The sequence below is a fragment of the Pezoporus flaviventris genome, unplaced genomic scaffold (genome assembly GCF_033815535.1).
Source record: "Pezoporus flaviventris isolate CSIRO_AGI_PZ_B2104156 unplaced genomic scaffold, CSIRO_AGI_Pfla_v1 ptg000001l, whole genome shotgun sequence".
In the NCBI taxonomy this organism is placed as follows: Eukaryota; Metazoa; Chordata; class Aves; order Psittaciformes; family Psittacidae; genus Pezoporus; species Pezoporus flaviventris.
Window position 1 is genome coordinate 6867253 of NW_026892549.1, and position 14855 is coordinate 6882107.

A 14855-nucleotide genomic window follows, 5' to 3' on the forward strand; every position below is an offset into this window, starting at 1 on the left:
CAGCAGCAAAAATGGAACTTATTAATGTCATCAGCATCGCAGGAACAAAGACAGTAACTTTGCTACTTTGAGAGTGTGACCAGTATCCTCTGCTCCTGACTTCCAGTTATGCAGTTAGCATAACTTACGCCATTTAATAAGACAAACAGCCATTCTCTGTAACTAAGCTGGTCACGTATTAGTTCCTTTCCCCTCTCATTATCATGCCCTGAAGGTCCTGTGCGTCAAGTAGATGGAGCAAACAGACTTCTTCTCCCTACAATCCTCAAGGTTCCTGAGCACCAGGCCAACTACTCCTCTCCTTACTGGCCTTGAAGCTAATCAGCATGCAGATCACTGTCTACAAAAGCAAGCAGTTACAAGTACCAGGTGGGAACCTGGATCACAACTGTTCCTGAACAGTGAGACCCGTGATCCTCCAGTGGCCAGGGATACCTCCACCATTCTCTGCTTTCTCTGAGAACTGAGCAAATGACTCATACTTTCATGTATTTTTTCAAGTCTAGATACATTACATCAATACAGCAAGCCAAGTACTAAGATTTGACATGGTCTGCAGAAGTGATTAGAAACCACAAGCTAAGATTTGCTGCGAAATTCAGTGCTATGCTATTTATAAAATTTTCCTACATGGATTCTGCATGTAGAAATCCTGTGCTATTCTGATCATTAATTCTATGCTATTTTAATCATAGAATCCTGTTAAAAAAATCAATCTTTAATTGTAACTATGACTTGGGGCCATCACCATTCTGCCAAGGTTCCCCAACAGAAACTGCCTGTCCCCTTCGTGTCTAGCAACAGAGCTACATGGTGTTTTAACAGAACATTTAATATTGCATTGATCTTTAATTATATTTTTAAAAAGTCATGCTTTGGTAACTCAGGGTTAAGGCAGAAAACCGGATTCTGAAAAATAAAAAGCATATTCACATCTTTACTTTGCACAGACAGAAGGATAGAGAAATTTGCAGTACACGGCTACAGATGCAAGGTAACCACTATTTAGTGATGCGCGGATAGACTCCACAACTTGTTAAAGTTGCAAAGTAGGTATGCCTTTTATTCAGCACTAAGGCGCACGGGGGATAACTCCTCCAAAAGCATGCACACCTCAGCATTGTTTCCCCTTTACATTTGTCCTCTAAAGTTATATATATGCATGAGGTTGCATAACACGCCTATACATATTCATGCCCTATTCCTGCTTTGTATTATAATGAGCTAAGAAGTCCTTTGCGCCTGCGCAGTGCCTCATAGTAGTCGTGAGGGAGGGTCTCGAGATGAAGTAAATGAGTCTTCCTCGAGCCTGAACTTTCCACCTCTGGTTGTTACGCATGCTCCCTGGAGGCTTGGTCTTTGTCCAAAGCGCAGAGCTAATTTCAGCCGGCCTAGGCATCCAAAGGACTAGAATCAAGTCACGGTCCCTACTTCTTAACAATAGCTATGTCCTTATATCTAGTTCTAGCATACACGGAGGCGTCCAAAGGACAGGAATCAAGACATGGTCCCTACTTCTTGACAGTAACTATGTCCTTATATCTTGTCCTAGCATAATCATGAGTGAGCAATGATATTGTTAAGTAAGATCTATCCCCTTGTACATTGCAAGTAGGATAAGCATGAGCAAGCAGTAACATTGTTAAGTAAGCGGTTTGACCTATCCCCTCGTACATTGCAAATATCATGTACAGTAAGCAGAGCAAGCAGTAACATTGTTAAGCAAGTGGCTCAACCCTAACCCCCCTGTACATTTGTTAACCCTTTGCATCATTAGCACATGCTATACCTGTTATACTACACAAAACAGGGTAAACCCTTTGGGGGCAGCTATCAGTCTCTCTGTAGAGTTATGTCCACATCATGTAACGCGTGGCCTGGCCCTACCCCATGTCCCTAACACACAGTTGGTCTTTTCTGCATAACTTCTAGTTCAAAGTGTCTGAAATGGTGCTGCACCAAATCAGAGCAGATATTTTTAACACTGAGGCAAAGGATGGAAGCAATTAGGGCTGTTGGAAGGTGCAAAATGTGCTGAAATAGTGTTAGAGGTCTATGTGGCAGGGAGGGATCCAAATCTTATACAATTCTTCCACCTTTTGGGAGCAATCCTCAGTGCATTCTATTTCCTGAAACCTACCAGGGTGCTGCTTTGAGGAACAGTGGTTGGCACATACCAAAGCCATGTTGGAGAGCATGCTGCCTGTTAGCATGTATGGATGACCTGTGGTACACCATTCCAAAGTCATCCCCATTTTATTGACTAAGATAATGTAACTGACATTGAACATTCTGTAACTTGAGTGAACATACTTGTCATGAACTATTGAAGCACAACATAAAGCAACACAAAGGACTTGTGAAACTACAAGCAGTCGTGGCACTGGCTGTTACTGCTCTCACTGGCATACCTTTTTAGTAATGACTTCTCTTGTGGGGTCTCCATGGCCTTTGGCTGCCTGCTGCTCCTGCTGAGCAGGTGGGGAAGAGCCGGAGAGGATGGGGCAGCTAGGGAATGCCTGCTTTGTAAACTGGCTTTTGCTCAGGTCTCCTTCTCCCCGCTGGATGACTACCTTCAGGTGCCTGGCACCGATTTCCACAACGTGATCCGTGCGAGATTCCACACTCTTCTTATCTGCAGTAATTTGGGGACAGACCGACAAGGCTGATAAAGTCACCTGACAGCTTGACTGCTACAAGTGGTTGTCACAGAGACCACCTGCCCCTTGCCCACCCAGTGGTGCCCATGGGAGCCATGGCCAGCCCCCTCACACGGTTACTCGGCGTCACGGCCTGCCTGCGAGCAGCCCTCCGGGGTGGCGGGGCTCAGCAGCCCCCTCACCCCTTCAGTACGGGCGGCGGGACCATGCGGAGCAGCGGATCCTGCCGCCTTAGAGCCGCACCGCCCGACCTAGCCGCTCTCCCCAAGCCCGTACGCACCTTGCTCCTGCTGGAAGAGCACCCAATAGGTGTTGGGCACAGGACCTGCTCGCACCTCGCACTCGCCGCCCCCCGACCTCTTCCCTGACTGGAAGTAGCTCTGGAGCTTGAGCAACACCTTCTCGCCGGCGTCGGGCGCGGGGCAGAGCCGCACCATCAGCGGCGACACCGCCATAATGCCACTGCCGCCACCACCGCCCGCTTTCGCTTTCGTTTCCCGCTCCGTCGCTCGGGACCGCAGTTCTCCGCCCCGCGCCCTTCCCGAGACCGAAGCTGAGGGGGAACGGCCACGCCGCGCAGCTCTGGTTAATGGGGATCCTCCAGGTAACAGAGCGGGGCTGGAGGGGCGTGGAGAGCTCGGGGCTGGAGGCAGCACCCTAAGGGGTCAGGGGAGCTGCGGCTGGAGCTGCCTCTGCCCCTGTGCGAGGCGCCAGGCCGGGGCCTCCCTCACAGCTTTGCCACCGGGCTTCAGGCCCTGGGGAATAAACCAAAGCCCAAACGGAAAACCCCAAAGAAAGCGTTCTTTTCTGGCCAGGCTCTCGGGAAGAAGTAAAATTTCCCGGCTGCTCACCACCCACAGGTGAGCCGGAGCTATCGTAAGGTGTGGATGACTTCACGCACAGTGCTCCGGTCACCCCAATTTCAGCCCTGAATAGCATTTTAAATATCGGAACACTTCGTAGTTAGTTTTGAAAAGGTGTGCTGCCGGGTTTGCTTGCAACAGAACGCCTCCTGCCGGAACGCAAAGGTCAGACAGTAACATTTACTTCTTGTCTTTGTTTAACAATAGAGTTACTGTCTAGAGATGTCTGAAGAAAAGAGCGGTTTAGGTAAGCCTCTCATTTAGCCATCTGCAAAGTGTGTTTCTGTATTTAAGTTGAAAACTGCCAGACACGGAGAGAAGACTAGAAAATATTGATGTGAAATAGCCAAAAGCAACCTGGAATGTGTGAATTAGACACAATTATGACTCAACGTTATTATCCATTGCTTCAAAAGGATTTGCTTGCATTTCTCTTTTAAAAAAAGTAAGAGCTCAGAAGTGTTTTGATGAATCAGTGTGTATATAAGTGCAAAATGTTAAACTCTTTACAAGCAGGCAGCATACCCCAGAGGAAAGTTTGATTAAGCTCATACAAATTCATTTACAGTAATTAACATAAGTACTGTATGTAGTGCTGCTGACATCTGCCAGGAGAGGGCTGTATAGCCATAGTGATAAGGTAAAAACCACCCCACTCTTTACCATTACTTTTTTTTTCCCCTAAAATAAGTGGTTTCAAAAACCCTTCTGAATACATGAATTCCATACTAAGAAAGAACTTGCTTGTGAGATTTAAGTGCAAGTCAAAGAGCCACAGAATTAGACAAAGATCAGCATAAGGTCTCCGTGGCATCATGAAATGAACGTATTAGCAAGTGTTCCTCAGCCAGTGTAGCTGTGAGTTACTGACTCTGCAGAGGCCTGGGGAACTCACCCTTGGACCTTGCTGGAAATCAGTAACAAAATGCTAAAATAAAATGCCCTGGAGAGGCCAGAAGGAGGCTTCTGTTGGGAGAGAATAAACAGTAAGCAAGTGAGAGAGGGAGAACAAGCAGCAGGAGGAGATGCATCTTAACCAGGCTTCCTCTTCAGGTAAACAGTAAGGCAAACTCAAATCCTCAAGTCACGGCAGGCTCAATGATATTATTGTAATCTTTTAGTGCTTAGTTGGGCTTTCTAAGCCTGTGAAAAAGGCAGAGAGATCAGACTCTGCCAAAAATTTGGTAGGTAATGAGAGTAGGATACAACTGAGAGCTATAAACAACACTTCTATATAAAAAGCAATGTTTTGACAGTAGCATCTTGTATTTCACTTCATATTATTCTGTATCCTAGGGCCAAGCATGGTAATGGACGAAGACAGCTTGATGATTCCCATCAATAAAGATGCCTGTGAAGCTCTTAAGAAAAGAGAGGACTGTCTAAGTAAACTTTTTTACAAAAAGTTTGCTTGTACATTGACCTTCAAAGATACAAAATGCACTGTTGAAGTATACAGGAAAAAAACAAAGCAGGGAATTGAGATTTCTGTTTGTAAGGATGATCTCACAAGACACAAGGCTGATGCTTTGGTGAATTCAGCCAATAAATTTCTTAATCATTCAGGAGGCCTTGCTTTAGCCCTTGTGAATGCTGGAGGGCTAGAAATACAAGCAGAAAGCAATCATTATATTCAAAAGCATGGAAAACTCGCAGCTGGCAAAATAGCAGTGACAGGTGGAGGGAAGCTCCCTTGTAAAAAAATCATTCATGCAGTTGGCCCATTGTGGGTTGTTTCTGAAAAGGAAAGATGTTGTGACCTACTTCAGGAAGCTATTTGGAATGTTCTGAGGTATGTTACTGTTCCAAAAAATGGTATAAAATCTGTGGCTATCCCAGCAGTGAGTTCAGGTATTTTTTGCTTCCCAGTCAATTTGTGTGCTCAAGTGATTGTAATGGCTATTAAGGAATTTATCGAGTCCAGTCCACCAAGCTGTCTCAGGGAAATCCGCCTGGTGAACCCTTACGAGCCTATAGTTGAAGAAATTAAGAAGGCCTGTGAAAAGTTTTTGGGTGATACCAGTTCACTTGAGGAAACACTTTCAACTTCATCAAGCCAGCTTTCAACTTACATCAGGCATGGAGGTGTTCACTTGAGCGTCGTAAGAGGTGTCCTTGAAGAGCAGAAGGTAAGTCTGTCCCATGATAAGCTGAACAAGAAGTTGCCTCACAATCCTTGCAGCATTTGGAGCCCAAGAGTTCAGAACGCATATTGATCCACTAAGCAGTTATCTTCTCAGCCTGATGAGAAATTACAAATGGCGAATATGTTATAGTGGCAAGGAGTTGTTGGTTTTGTTTGCTGGTTTTTGGTGGGGTTTTTTGTTATGTTTGTTTGCTTGCTTGCTTGTTTATCTAAATGGGTATTAAAAATCAGAAAGTTTTTATTTCTTTTTTGTATACATTCTGTTATGGCATTATAGGAAGCAGCTAAAGATTGGATGATTAATAACAACTTATCCCTATGCTAAGGTTTATCTTATTATAACATCATGGGAGTTCACATTTTATCATGCATTCCCTAAAAGTCTACTCTTATCTTTTGTCTTGCTTTTTTTTTCTGTAATTTATGTTCTCATAGATGCCACTGCTGGAGTTAGCAAACACTGCAACAGCTGAAAATAACTTACACAGATGATGTGCATCTTACCTTTAAAGAGCGCGTCATTGAAATTGATTCATTTAACTTCTTAGCTACAAAATATGAGGCAAAATATATGATCTTAGTCATAGTAATCCCACAGAGCTCTTAGACCAGAAGCTATGTCACAGGGATGGCATTTAGCCATTCCTTTAAAAATACAGTATTTGCTAAATGCAAATCGTAGCTTCTATTTTAAAGAAGTATCTTAATTGAACAGAAGTTAATTTTCTTGATGTGACAGTGAAAGATCACAAAGTTGCCACTGTGGCAATATTATTGCCACTGTGTAATATTATTAAGCAATTATACAGCAATTGCAATTATACAGCATTGGAAAATACCACATACCTTCAAGACTATGAGGAAAATCTGCTCCAAAGTCTTATAACTCTACAAAATCTTCAACAATTAAAAAAGCCAGAACAACTGCTGTTATCAGCATTCTGAAAACAAGATTTTTGCATTTTGCATATTTAATTTGAAATACAAGAGACCTGTGGGAATCTAGTCTTTCCACTGGAATTTGAAGCAATCATAGCTTTGGAGTTCCCTTGTGTGCACTGACCCCACTAGTCTGGTGACTACTGTAGCAGGGGGAGTGTCAGCAAGGGCTGGGATATCAGCCACAGCCATAGTTCTCTCCTGCTTGTTGATAATTGGCTGCAGAATTGCACGTGGTGAGGCACGTATGGGTCACTTCCATAGCTGCAGTAATAATTCTGCTGAACACACTCAAAAGACTGGAATGGGTCTTGTGCACGCTGTTGGCTTCTGAAAAAAAAAATGTAGGCATTTACTGCCACTAGAATGTGCGTACTTTGATGTATTCCAGCGCTGTTCTTAGTAATAAGCAGTGCTTATTAGCAGTGTTTGAATCTTTCAAACAGCTGATGTGCTGATGTGCTGCAGCCACACTTTTTTTAAATGAATTGTTCCTAGAAAGAGTGCTCTCTATAGTAGCAAAGCTTGTGTATTGTAAACTTGAATTATACTGAAACTTTGCTCTTTTTTGCCAGACTACAGATGTTGTTAATTTTGTATCTGTGAATGGTGAGCCTTCCTCTCCAGTTGCAAGAACACTGCTGCAAAAAGCAGGTTCAGCTCTTCAGGATGAACTTAAGTCCCATCTTAAAGATCTTTCGTCTTATAAAATTTTACGAACAAGAGGCTATAATCTGCCCTGTGAGTTTGTGCTGCACACTGTATGGCCACAATACCACCACCCGGTGTTACTGTGTGAGGTAATAATCAGTTCGATTGGTTTTTAATTAATTTTCATCTTGAGTGATGTGGGGACTAAAGCAGTTGCTTTCCATGTAGGAATTAAAAGCTGCAGTGACCAGATGCCTGCATTATGTTCGGGACTGCCAGTCTCCCTCAGTTTCTTTTCCAGCAAATGGCATTTGCTCATCGATGCTGCCTATTGGTGTAATGGCACAGAGCATGATTGAAGAGGTTTTAAATTTTGCCAGGGCACAGCCTGAGAAGAAGATAGATGTGCAGTTTGTCCTTTGCCCAGATGACAATGATGGTTATCAGGTAACAAATATGTTATTAACTACTAATAATGAAAACCCCAAACTGTAAAAATATTCTCATAGATGACTACAGATTAAGAAAATCTGAATTCTGTGCTACTTAAAATGTTTGTGAGCAGCAAGTCCATTAATGAAACTATTTCTGTCGTTAACAGGTATTACTGATCTTTACGGATCTTTATCTTCACTAAACCCAAAGTTATCACTCTGTGGTTTGATAAACAAGGGGAAGGAGCTCTGAAATTCTCATGTCTGTCAGCAAATTTATAAGAAAGTGTCTACTCTTAACTCATTAAAGAATGAACTTATTCCTCCTTGGGAAATTTCTTTAACCATTTTATTATTTTCTTTTGCATGACACTCCTAGGGCAAAGCACTATTAACATGTTTTATGATCTAGTGTGATAGAAAGGTTGCTAACAGACAGTGGGTAATTTTAACTGCAGTGGGCCATTTTCCACCTTGAATGTTTAGCTGATGTGATTAATACATACATGTTTTAGATAGCTATAAAAGTAGAGTTTGCTTTTGTCCCCATTTAACTTCAACCATTCATTGTTTCAGCTTGGTCCAAGAACTAGGTGGAGGGCAGTTGGAACTATATGATCTTTAAGGTTCCTTCCAATGCAAACCATTCTATGATTTCATGATTCCAAGATCAGATCTGTCTTCTGTAACTGTCTCATAAACTCTAAAGAAAGCTGTATGTGCTTCTCACTTAATCCCTTGATAATCAGGGCAAATCAAACTCTTTTTGCTGAAAAAAAGGAGAGGCAATTTGCCAGATGCCAAATCCACTGCCTAGCAGAGTAGCACTTCTCAGAGGCTTTCCGTGTGTGATCGTGAAGAGGAGTTTTGAGGTAAAGGTAGAGGAATAGTTTGGATTTTAAAACTGAGTAAGGATTCCTCAGCATTAAACTGCAACTCCTTCCCCTCTACTCTGCCCTGGTGAGACCCCATCTGGAGTATTGTGTCCAGTTCTGGGCCCCTCAGTTCAAGAAGGACAGGGAGCTGCTGGAGAGAGTCCAGCGCAGGGCAACAAAGATGATTAAGGGAGTGGAACATCTCCCTTATGAGGAAAGACTGAGGGAGCTGGGTCTCTATAGTTTGGAGAAGAGGAGACTGAGGGGTGACCTTATCAGTGTCTATAAATATATAAAGGGGGAGTGTCACGAGGACGGAGCCAGGCTCTACTCAGTGGCAAACAATGATAGGACAAGGGGTAATGGGTACAAACTGGAACACAAGAGGTTCCACTTAAACTTGAGAAGAAACTTCTTCTCAGTGAGGGTGACGGAACACTGGAACAGGCTGCCCAGGGAGGTTGTGGAGTCTCCTTCCCTGGAGACATTCAAAACCCGCCTGGACACATTCCTGTGTAACATTATCTAGGTGTTCCTGCTCTGGCAGGGGGATTGGACTAGATGATCTTTCGAGGTCCCTTCCAATCTCTAACATACTGTGATACTGTGATACTGTGTAACATCTTTGTGTAGTGTGGTTCCATGAGTTCCACATATCCCACATAACAAGCAGTTGTTAAAAGTGTCATTCAGTGTATAAGGGGTGTCTTACCTTAGGAGATGTAGAAGAACAGGAATGCTTTTGGTACTGTCAGCAATAAAATCTGGGGGAAATGCTGACAAATGCCCACTGTCAATAATTTCAGAACTGGGGGGAAGCAGCTGTAAACTGCTTATCTATTGGAGTTTTGAGAAATTGTGTATTTGACAACAGAGATTTCAAACTGCTCCTAAATGTTTTTCTTCCAAGGTTTTCCAGAGAAAATTTTATTCAGAGACACAGAAACTGGGAAAAAATCAGTATTACAACAGAAGTGATCATTTGAGTAAGTAATGGGCAGAAAGGGCATTTCAAGTAAATGAGCATTCCAGATTTGAGAATCCGAAATCACCTTCCTTTAGAAAGAACTCAGTGTTTGCATATGTGTCTTGGGGGAAGGAGGAGGCAAAAATGTGAGCGCTTTGCATTTTTACATTGATGGCAACAGAACTGGCCACTCCCTTATAAGATTTTAAACATAAAAATCATTGTCTCTGCTTAACCTGTTAGAAGTCATTTAGTGGAAGGCAAACGAATTCTGCATGTGTGTTTTGGTCTGGTTTTGTTGTTTAGTTGGTTTGTTGTGTTTTTTTTTTTCCTGGAAACCTTATCTCCTGGTATCCAAACTCTCTTCTGTTTTGGGCATACCAGACGAGCAGTGTGTTTCCTGCACACTGCATCTTGGATTACACATAGGAAATTGTGACAGCGCTTGAAAGCTCTTCACTCTTCCAGTGCACTTCTAAAAAGAAAATTTCTTTCAGGTACAGAGTCAGGCAGTCAAAGTGTAAAAGAGGCTGCAAATAATGAGCCTGCTATTGAACTTAAAGGGAACATACACATAGCATTGAAAGCGGCAGAATCATGGATCCGAAGCATGATACGAATTGAGGGAAGTCACCATGCTGTTATTGAAAACAACTACATTTTTAGCCTTGGTAGAAAGGAGTTTGCAGATTTGTCTCGAAAGCATCATCCTAGTGTATGTGTATCAGAAGTGGTGAAAGGTGGCAAAGCAAGACTGGAATTTTGTGGCCCTCCCGACGCTGTGATTGATGCAGTGCTCGCAACTGAAAAGTTACTGCTTCATATACAAGAGGAGACTACAGCCAAACAAAAGGAACTGCTGTACTTAATGGGTATGTAAACAAGTGTCTAATGAAGTAACTAAAGTAAGTGCTTAAATAAGGTCAAGTATGAAGCAGTATCTGTGTATTGCTGAGAGTGGACAGACATGCATTCAGTTCACACACATACTGAGCATAGCTTTAATTACTAATATTACTGTACTTCTATCTGTGAGCCCCTGAAAGACCATTTGTTAACTTTGATCACCTTCTTGGCAGTATTTCCAGTTGGGCACAGCTTATAGAAGGGCTGGCCATCATTGTATAGCCAACCCTAACTGGCTTCCTCCAGGACAGCATCACTTCACAGCCTGGCCACTGGTGACTGACAAGATTTGCACTTGATAAACACATACCTTTGCTGAGCTCTTTTGCTAGCTGCAGCTGAACCCTTGTTGCAGGACCAACCTTGGCCATGTTCTGCAGAGTCCTTCACTTTCCTTGAGGATGATAAGGGGGCTGCAGCACCTCCCATACAAAGACAGGCTGAGAAATTTGTGGCTGGTCAGCCTGGAGAAAAGGCTGCTTGGAGACCTCACAGCAGCCTTCAAGTATCTGAAGGGGGCCTACAGGGATGCTGGAGATGACTCTTCATTAGGGACTGTAGTGATAAGACAAGGGGCAATGGGTTTAAACTGAAACAGGGGAAGCTCACTTTAGATACAAGGAAGAAGTTATTTACTGTTAGGGTGGTGAGGCACTGGAATGGGTTCCCCAAGAAGTTGCAAATGCTCCATCCTTGGCAGTGTTCAAGGCCAGGTTGGACAGAGCCTTGGGTAACATGGTTTAGTGGGAGGTGTCCCTGCCCATGGCAGGGGTGCTGGAACTAGATGATCTTAAGGCCCTTTCCAACCCTAACCATTCTATCATTCTATGATTAAGTTAAGTTGATAGAAGTAGTGCATTACAGAAAGCTGTTGAGTGATCAATTTTTGTCTCATGTTCGTATAGTCATTCAATACAGATATCATTATATAAAAGTTGGGCTGTGGAGAGATGTAATGGAGAAGATAAATTGTTTTCAGGTTTGTTGTTTTTTTAATTCCCTCTCTGGTTTCTTTAATAAACATAGAAAAAAAATATATATATCAGTCCCTTTCGGTATTAGCCTCTTCAGAGAATATTTCACATTATTTCTTTTTAACCAAACTACAAAACTAAAGTATTGAATCTCTGGATCCCTCCTCATTGCCTGTACCTCAGATATTATGACCTGTGAAAATTTTACTCCCTTTTTTGTATCTAGGCCAAGCAGGACACCTTCACAAGACAGATACTACTAATACTACAAATACTACTAAATGCATCCAGATTTCACTGGTAGAATCACACCTTCAGGAGTTTAAAGACAGAGAGAAAGAGTTTGAAAAAGCTGGGCTTTGTGTTCTCAAGGTAAAGAGGGTATTCATGGTAAAAAATAAATCTCAGCTGATATATTTGAACCAAACATGCTTAAAAAACTCAGGTGAACTATTTCAATATATTGCTTTTAAAAGCTGAGATCAGCCTAATCCTTGAAACAGATGTAGTCTTTACTGCAAATTAAAAAGTATTTTAAAACATAAAGCAAATCCAAAAGTGTGGTTAAATTCTGAGAAGTCCTTTTAACTGTATTGTATATTCTGTTTCTTATTTCATGCTTCAAATGTTCCTTTGTAGGACTCTAGAGAGAGATTGGTATGTTAGAATGAGCAGACTCTAGAGAAAGATGAGATTGGTATGTTAGAATGAGCACAATATTCCAGGACACTAATGCAGCATGTCTGTTTTCTTCTTGGACATGGAATAGTGGTGTGATTCTTTTTCTGTGGATCAGTTGCACACTTCGAATACCTGATCTGCTCTGTGGTCAGTGCCTTTAAGCTAAAACAAAAGTTCTGCCACTATGGAACATAGCCTGACCAAGAGCACTTACGAATTTCATGGATATTGGTCTCTGCTAATACTACACTATTATTTATGTTACAGATTGAAAAGATACATAATCCTCTTTTATCTGCTGCATTCCAACAAATGAAAAAAAAAGTAGAAGAAAACCAGTATACCTATCAAATAACACACAAGTTGTACCAGTATGTTCCAGTGCAGTTCTGTAGCTTGGTGTGCCAGACTGGGTTTCACAGGATGTATTCTCCACCAACAGGTAATAATTTGCTTTGGCATCTTTAATCAAAATGAACATAGTGACTGACTACTGAAGTTGGATTAAAACCAGAAAAAATGGCATTCCTAAACAAGAACTGTTTCTTACATGCATTTAGTCATATGAGCTTACTTTTTTATCTGTGGTAAGATTTTCCTTCCTGATATTGTAAAGTCAGTAAGGCTCTGGGAGGACAAACAGGATTCTAGCCTAGCAGACACTGCTGACAGAATTTACATAGACATAATGCCAGGTCCATGTTTTCTTTTATTGTGTCACTTTTTAAAGTCAGAAGTCAGCATCTCTACTTGCTGCACCTTGATGTTTTAAAACATGTTCAAAGGAATCACGGACTAATTGAGGCTGGAAAGTACTTTTGAGGATCATGTAGGCTAACCCCCTGCTCAGATCAGATGCAGTCAGAATTTGACTGAACAGACTGCCATTCAAACTAGAGTATGCTTAGGAAGAAAGTTGTGGTGTCTGTGAAGTACTGTAGTAGACAGACATTTCCAGAAATGGAAAGGATAAGCATTTAGTGCTTCATTCTGCAGTAGGTGAAGGGTCTGGTATTTTGCTGGTCAAATGCAGAACTGGGATCTCAGACAATGAACTGTTCAAAAAGGGAGGTTTGCCTTTCCTTGTCTATGCATATATGTGGCACATTTTCACCCTTTCAAAGTAATAAATAGGATGGTGGTCTCATTTAATTTCTTTGCACTTTTCCAGGCCATACAGTGATAGCATTTTTATACAGCATTCTTCTTAAAAATCTCAAAGCTTTTATTTTGTAGCTTATATTATTAAAATCTTGCCGCCTTATCAGAGTCCTTAGTACATGCTGACTGAAGTGTTTATATAAATACATTATATCTTGATGTTTCTATCACTGCATTAACAGTTAAATCTGAATGGTCATTGCTGGAGCAGAAGTTAAATCAGAATGGCCATCAGCTGTCACTGCTCATGATTCTAGTGGGAGGCCAGTGCTAGCATTAGAGCCACTTAATGCATATTTACTTGTGAGAGGATGGCACACATTCAGCTATAATGTAAATGCAGTAACATGTAATACTGAATCAAGAAGCAGACTTTTAGTACCAACACCCCACAACAATCGATTGTTAAAGGCTTTTATTTTTCTAAAAATTTTTCTTTCTTTTTCCAGAACAAAAATACGGAGCTGGCATCTACTTTAAAAGGAACCCGAAAAGTCTAACTGAGGGTAAAAACACACAGGAAACAGACTCTAAAATGTATGTGTTTGAGGCTGAGGTACTAACAGGCTTATACACTAAAGGCAACTCATCTTATATTATGCCACCAGCAGTGGAGGGGGATGCCATTAAGGTATACGACAGCTTGGTAGATGATGTAAGTAATCCTGACACCTTTGTCATCTGCAACAGTGCTCAGGCCCTTCCAAGATATTTGTTGACTTGTAAGGAAACCAGCAGTATCCTGAATTAGACCTGTAGCTATTGTGAAGCCCCCTCAGAACTGGGTCTGGTACTTCTGGTACTTTGGTAGAAGATGTTCTTCGTGTGATCAAAGTGCCTTGTGCAAAGTGCTCTGAAATATCCATAAACAAATGAAGTAAGTCAATATGTTAAGAAGGTCAGAACAAAACTATCTGTGAATGGAAGCAGAAGGAAAAGCATCACAAAATACAGTCTAACATTTATCTGGTCATTTACTTTATGCCTTAGAATGTTCTTAGCATGTGACTATACACCTGATGTTTCCATAGGTTGTTATTCTTTCATTACATTTTCATAATCTGCGATATTCTGTATGTTTGTGAAACCCAAGAAATCTTGGTTGTGCCTTTAATTCCTATTTTTTCTTCTGACTTAAACATGTAAATGTATGAGGTCAAAGCTATTTCTGACTCTGGGACATGCTATTAAATGCCCATAGTTATGGTGAGTATGAGCCAATACTTCATGCTTTCTCACAGTAGTTGCTATTACAGTTTTTATTAGTTAGATATTCCAAGTATTGTAGACACATGTATTCAAAATAAAAAGTATGACTGATACTATCGGCTAACCTGTTATTTTTCCATATAATCTTAAGAACATGACTTGACTGAGCTTCAAATTTCGCAGTGGCACTGAATCTCACAAAGGCTACAGAACAGTAGAGAACTCATTCAAGCTACAGCATGAAATTTCTTTTTAATCTCCTTTACTGGTATCTTTTAAAGATTACAGTGTCATCCTTGTAGCCAGGTATCTCCCCGCTGGGTCTGGAGTGACCTGAAGCCAGTGACTGGAAAATTCTAAGAGCTACTGTAACTTATGCTAATGTAAAA

The 14855-nt window shown here is 41.6% G+C and overlaps 2 protein-coding genes and 1 long non-coding RNA gene across 6 annotated transcripts in view; 1 reads left to right on the forward strand and 2 right to left on the reverse strand.

The window, feature by feature from the left end:
* LOC133279003 (protein mono-ADP-ribosyltransferase PARP14-like) overlaps nucleotides 1-3228 on the reverse strand; it is a 29527-nt gene extending 26299 nt beyond the window's left edge. For all 4 annotated transcript variants that reach the window (XM_061472541.1, XM_061472459.1, XM_061472373.1 and 1 more), the window contains exons 1-2: nucleotides 2941-3228; nucleotides 2412-2635 (exon numbers count right to left, since the gene is read on the reverse strand). In XM_061472541.1, the coding sequence (XP_061328525.1) occupies nucleotides 2412-2635; nucleotides 2941-3115 (399 nt within the window). In that variant the 5' untranslated portion in view covers nucleotides 3116-3228. The remainder of the gene's footprint in view (nucleotides 1-2411; nucleotides 2636-2940) is intronic.
* Nucleotides 3229-3234: 6 nt separating this feature from the next.
* PARP9 (poly(ADP-ribose) polymerase family member 9) lies at nucleotides 3235-14584 on the forward strand. Its single transcript, XM_061476940.1, has 10 exons — nucleotides 3235-3264; nucleotides 3731-3770; nucleotides 4820-5652; nucleotides 7184-7408; nucleotides 7488-7706; nucleotides 9479-9554; nucleotides 10033-10407; nucleotides 11642-11787; nucleotides 12364-12538; nucleotides 13707-14584. The coding sequence occupies exons 1-10, from the start codon at nucleotides 3250-3252 to the stop codon at nucleotides 14006-14008; spliced, it is 2406 nt and encodes an 801-aa protein (XP_061332924.1). The 5' UTR covers nucleotides 3235-3249; the 3' UTR covers nucleotides 14009-14584.
* Nucleotides 8466-9482, reverse strand: LOC133281469 (uncharacterized). The gene is made up of 2 exons (XR_009747537.1): nucleotides 9190-9482; nucleotides 8466-8638 (listed from the first exon to the last, which is right to left on the reverse strand). It is a non-coding gene; the product is annotated as an uncharacterized LOC133281469 (long non-coding RNA).
* Nucleotides 14585-14855: the final 271 nt, after the last annotated feature.

Coding starts and splice junctions, on each gene's coding strand:
- PARP9 (XM_061476940.1), top strand. Junction 7,707..9,478: donor ATGACAATGATGGTTATCAG/GTAACAAATATG, acceptor TTTTCTTCCAAG/GTTTTCCAGAGAAAATTTTA. Junction 9,555..10,032: donor CAACAGAAGTGATCATTTGA/GTAAGTAATGGG, acceptor AATTTCTTTCAG/GTACAGAGTCAGGCAGTCAA.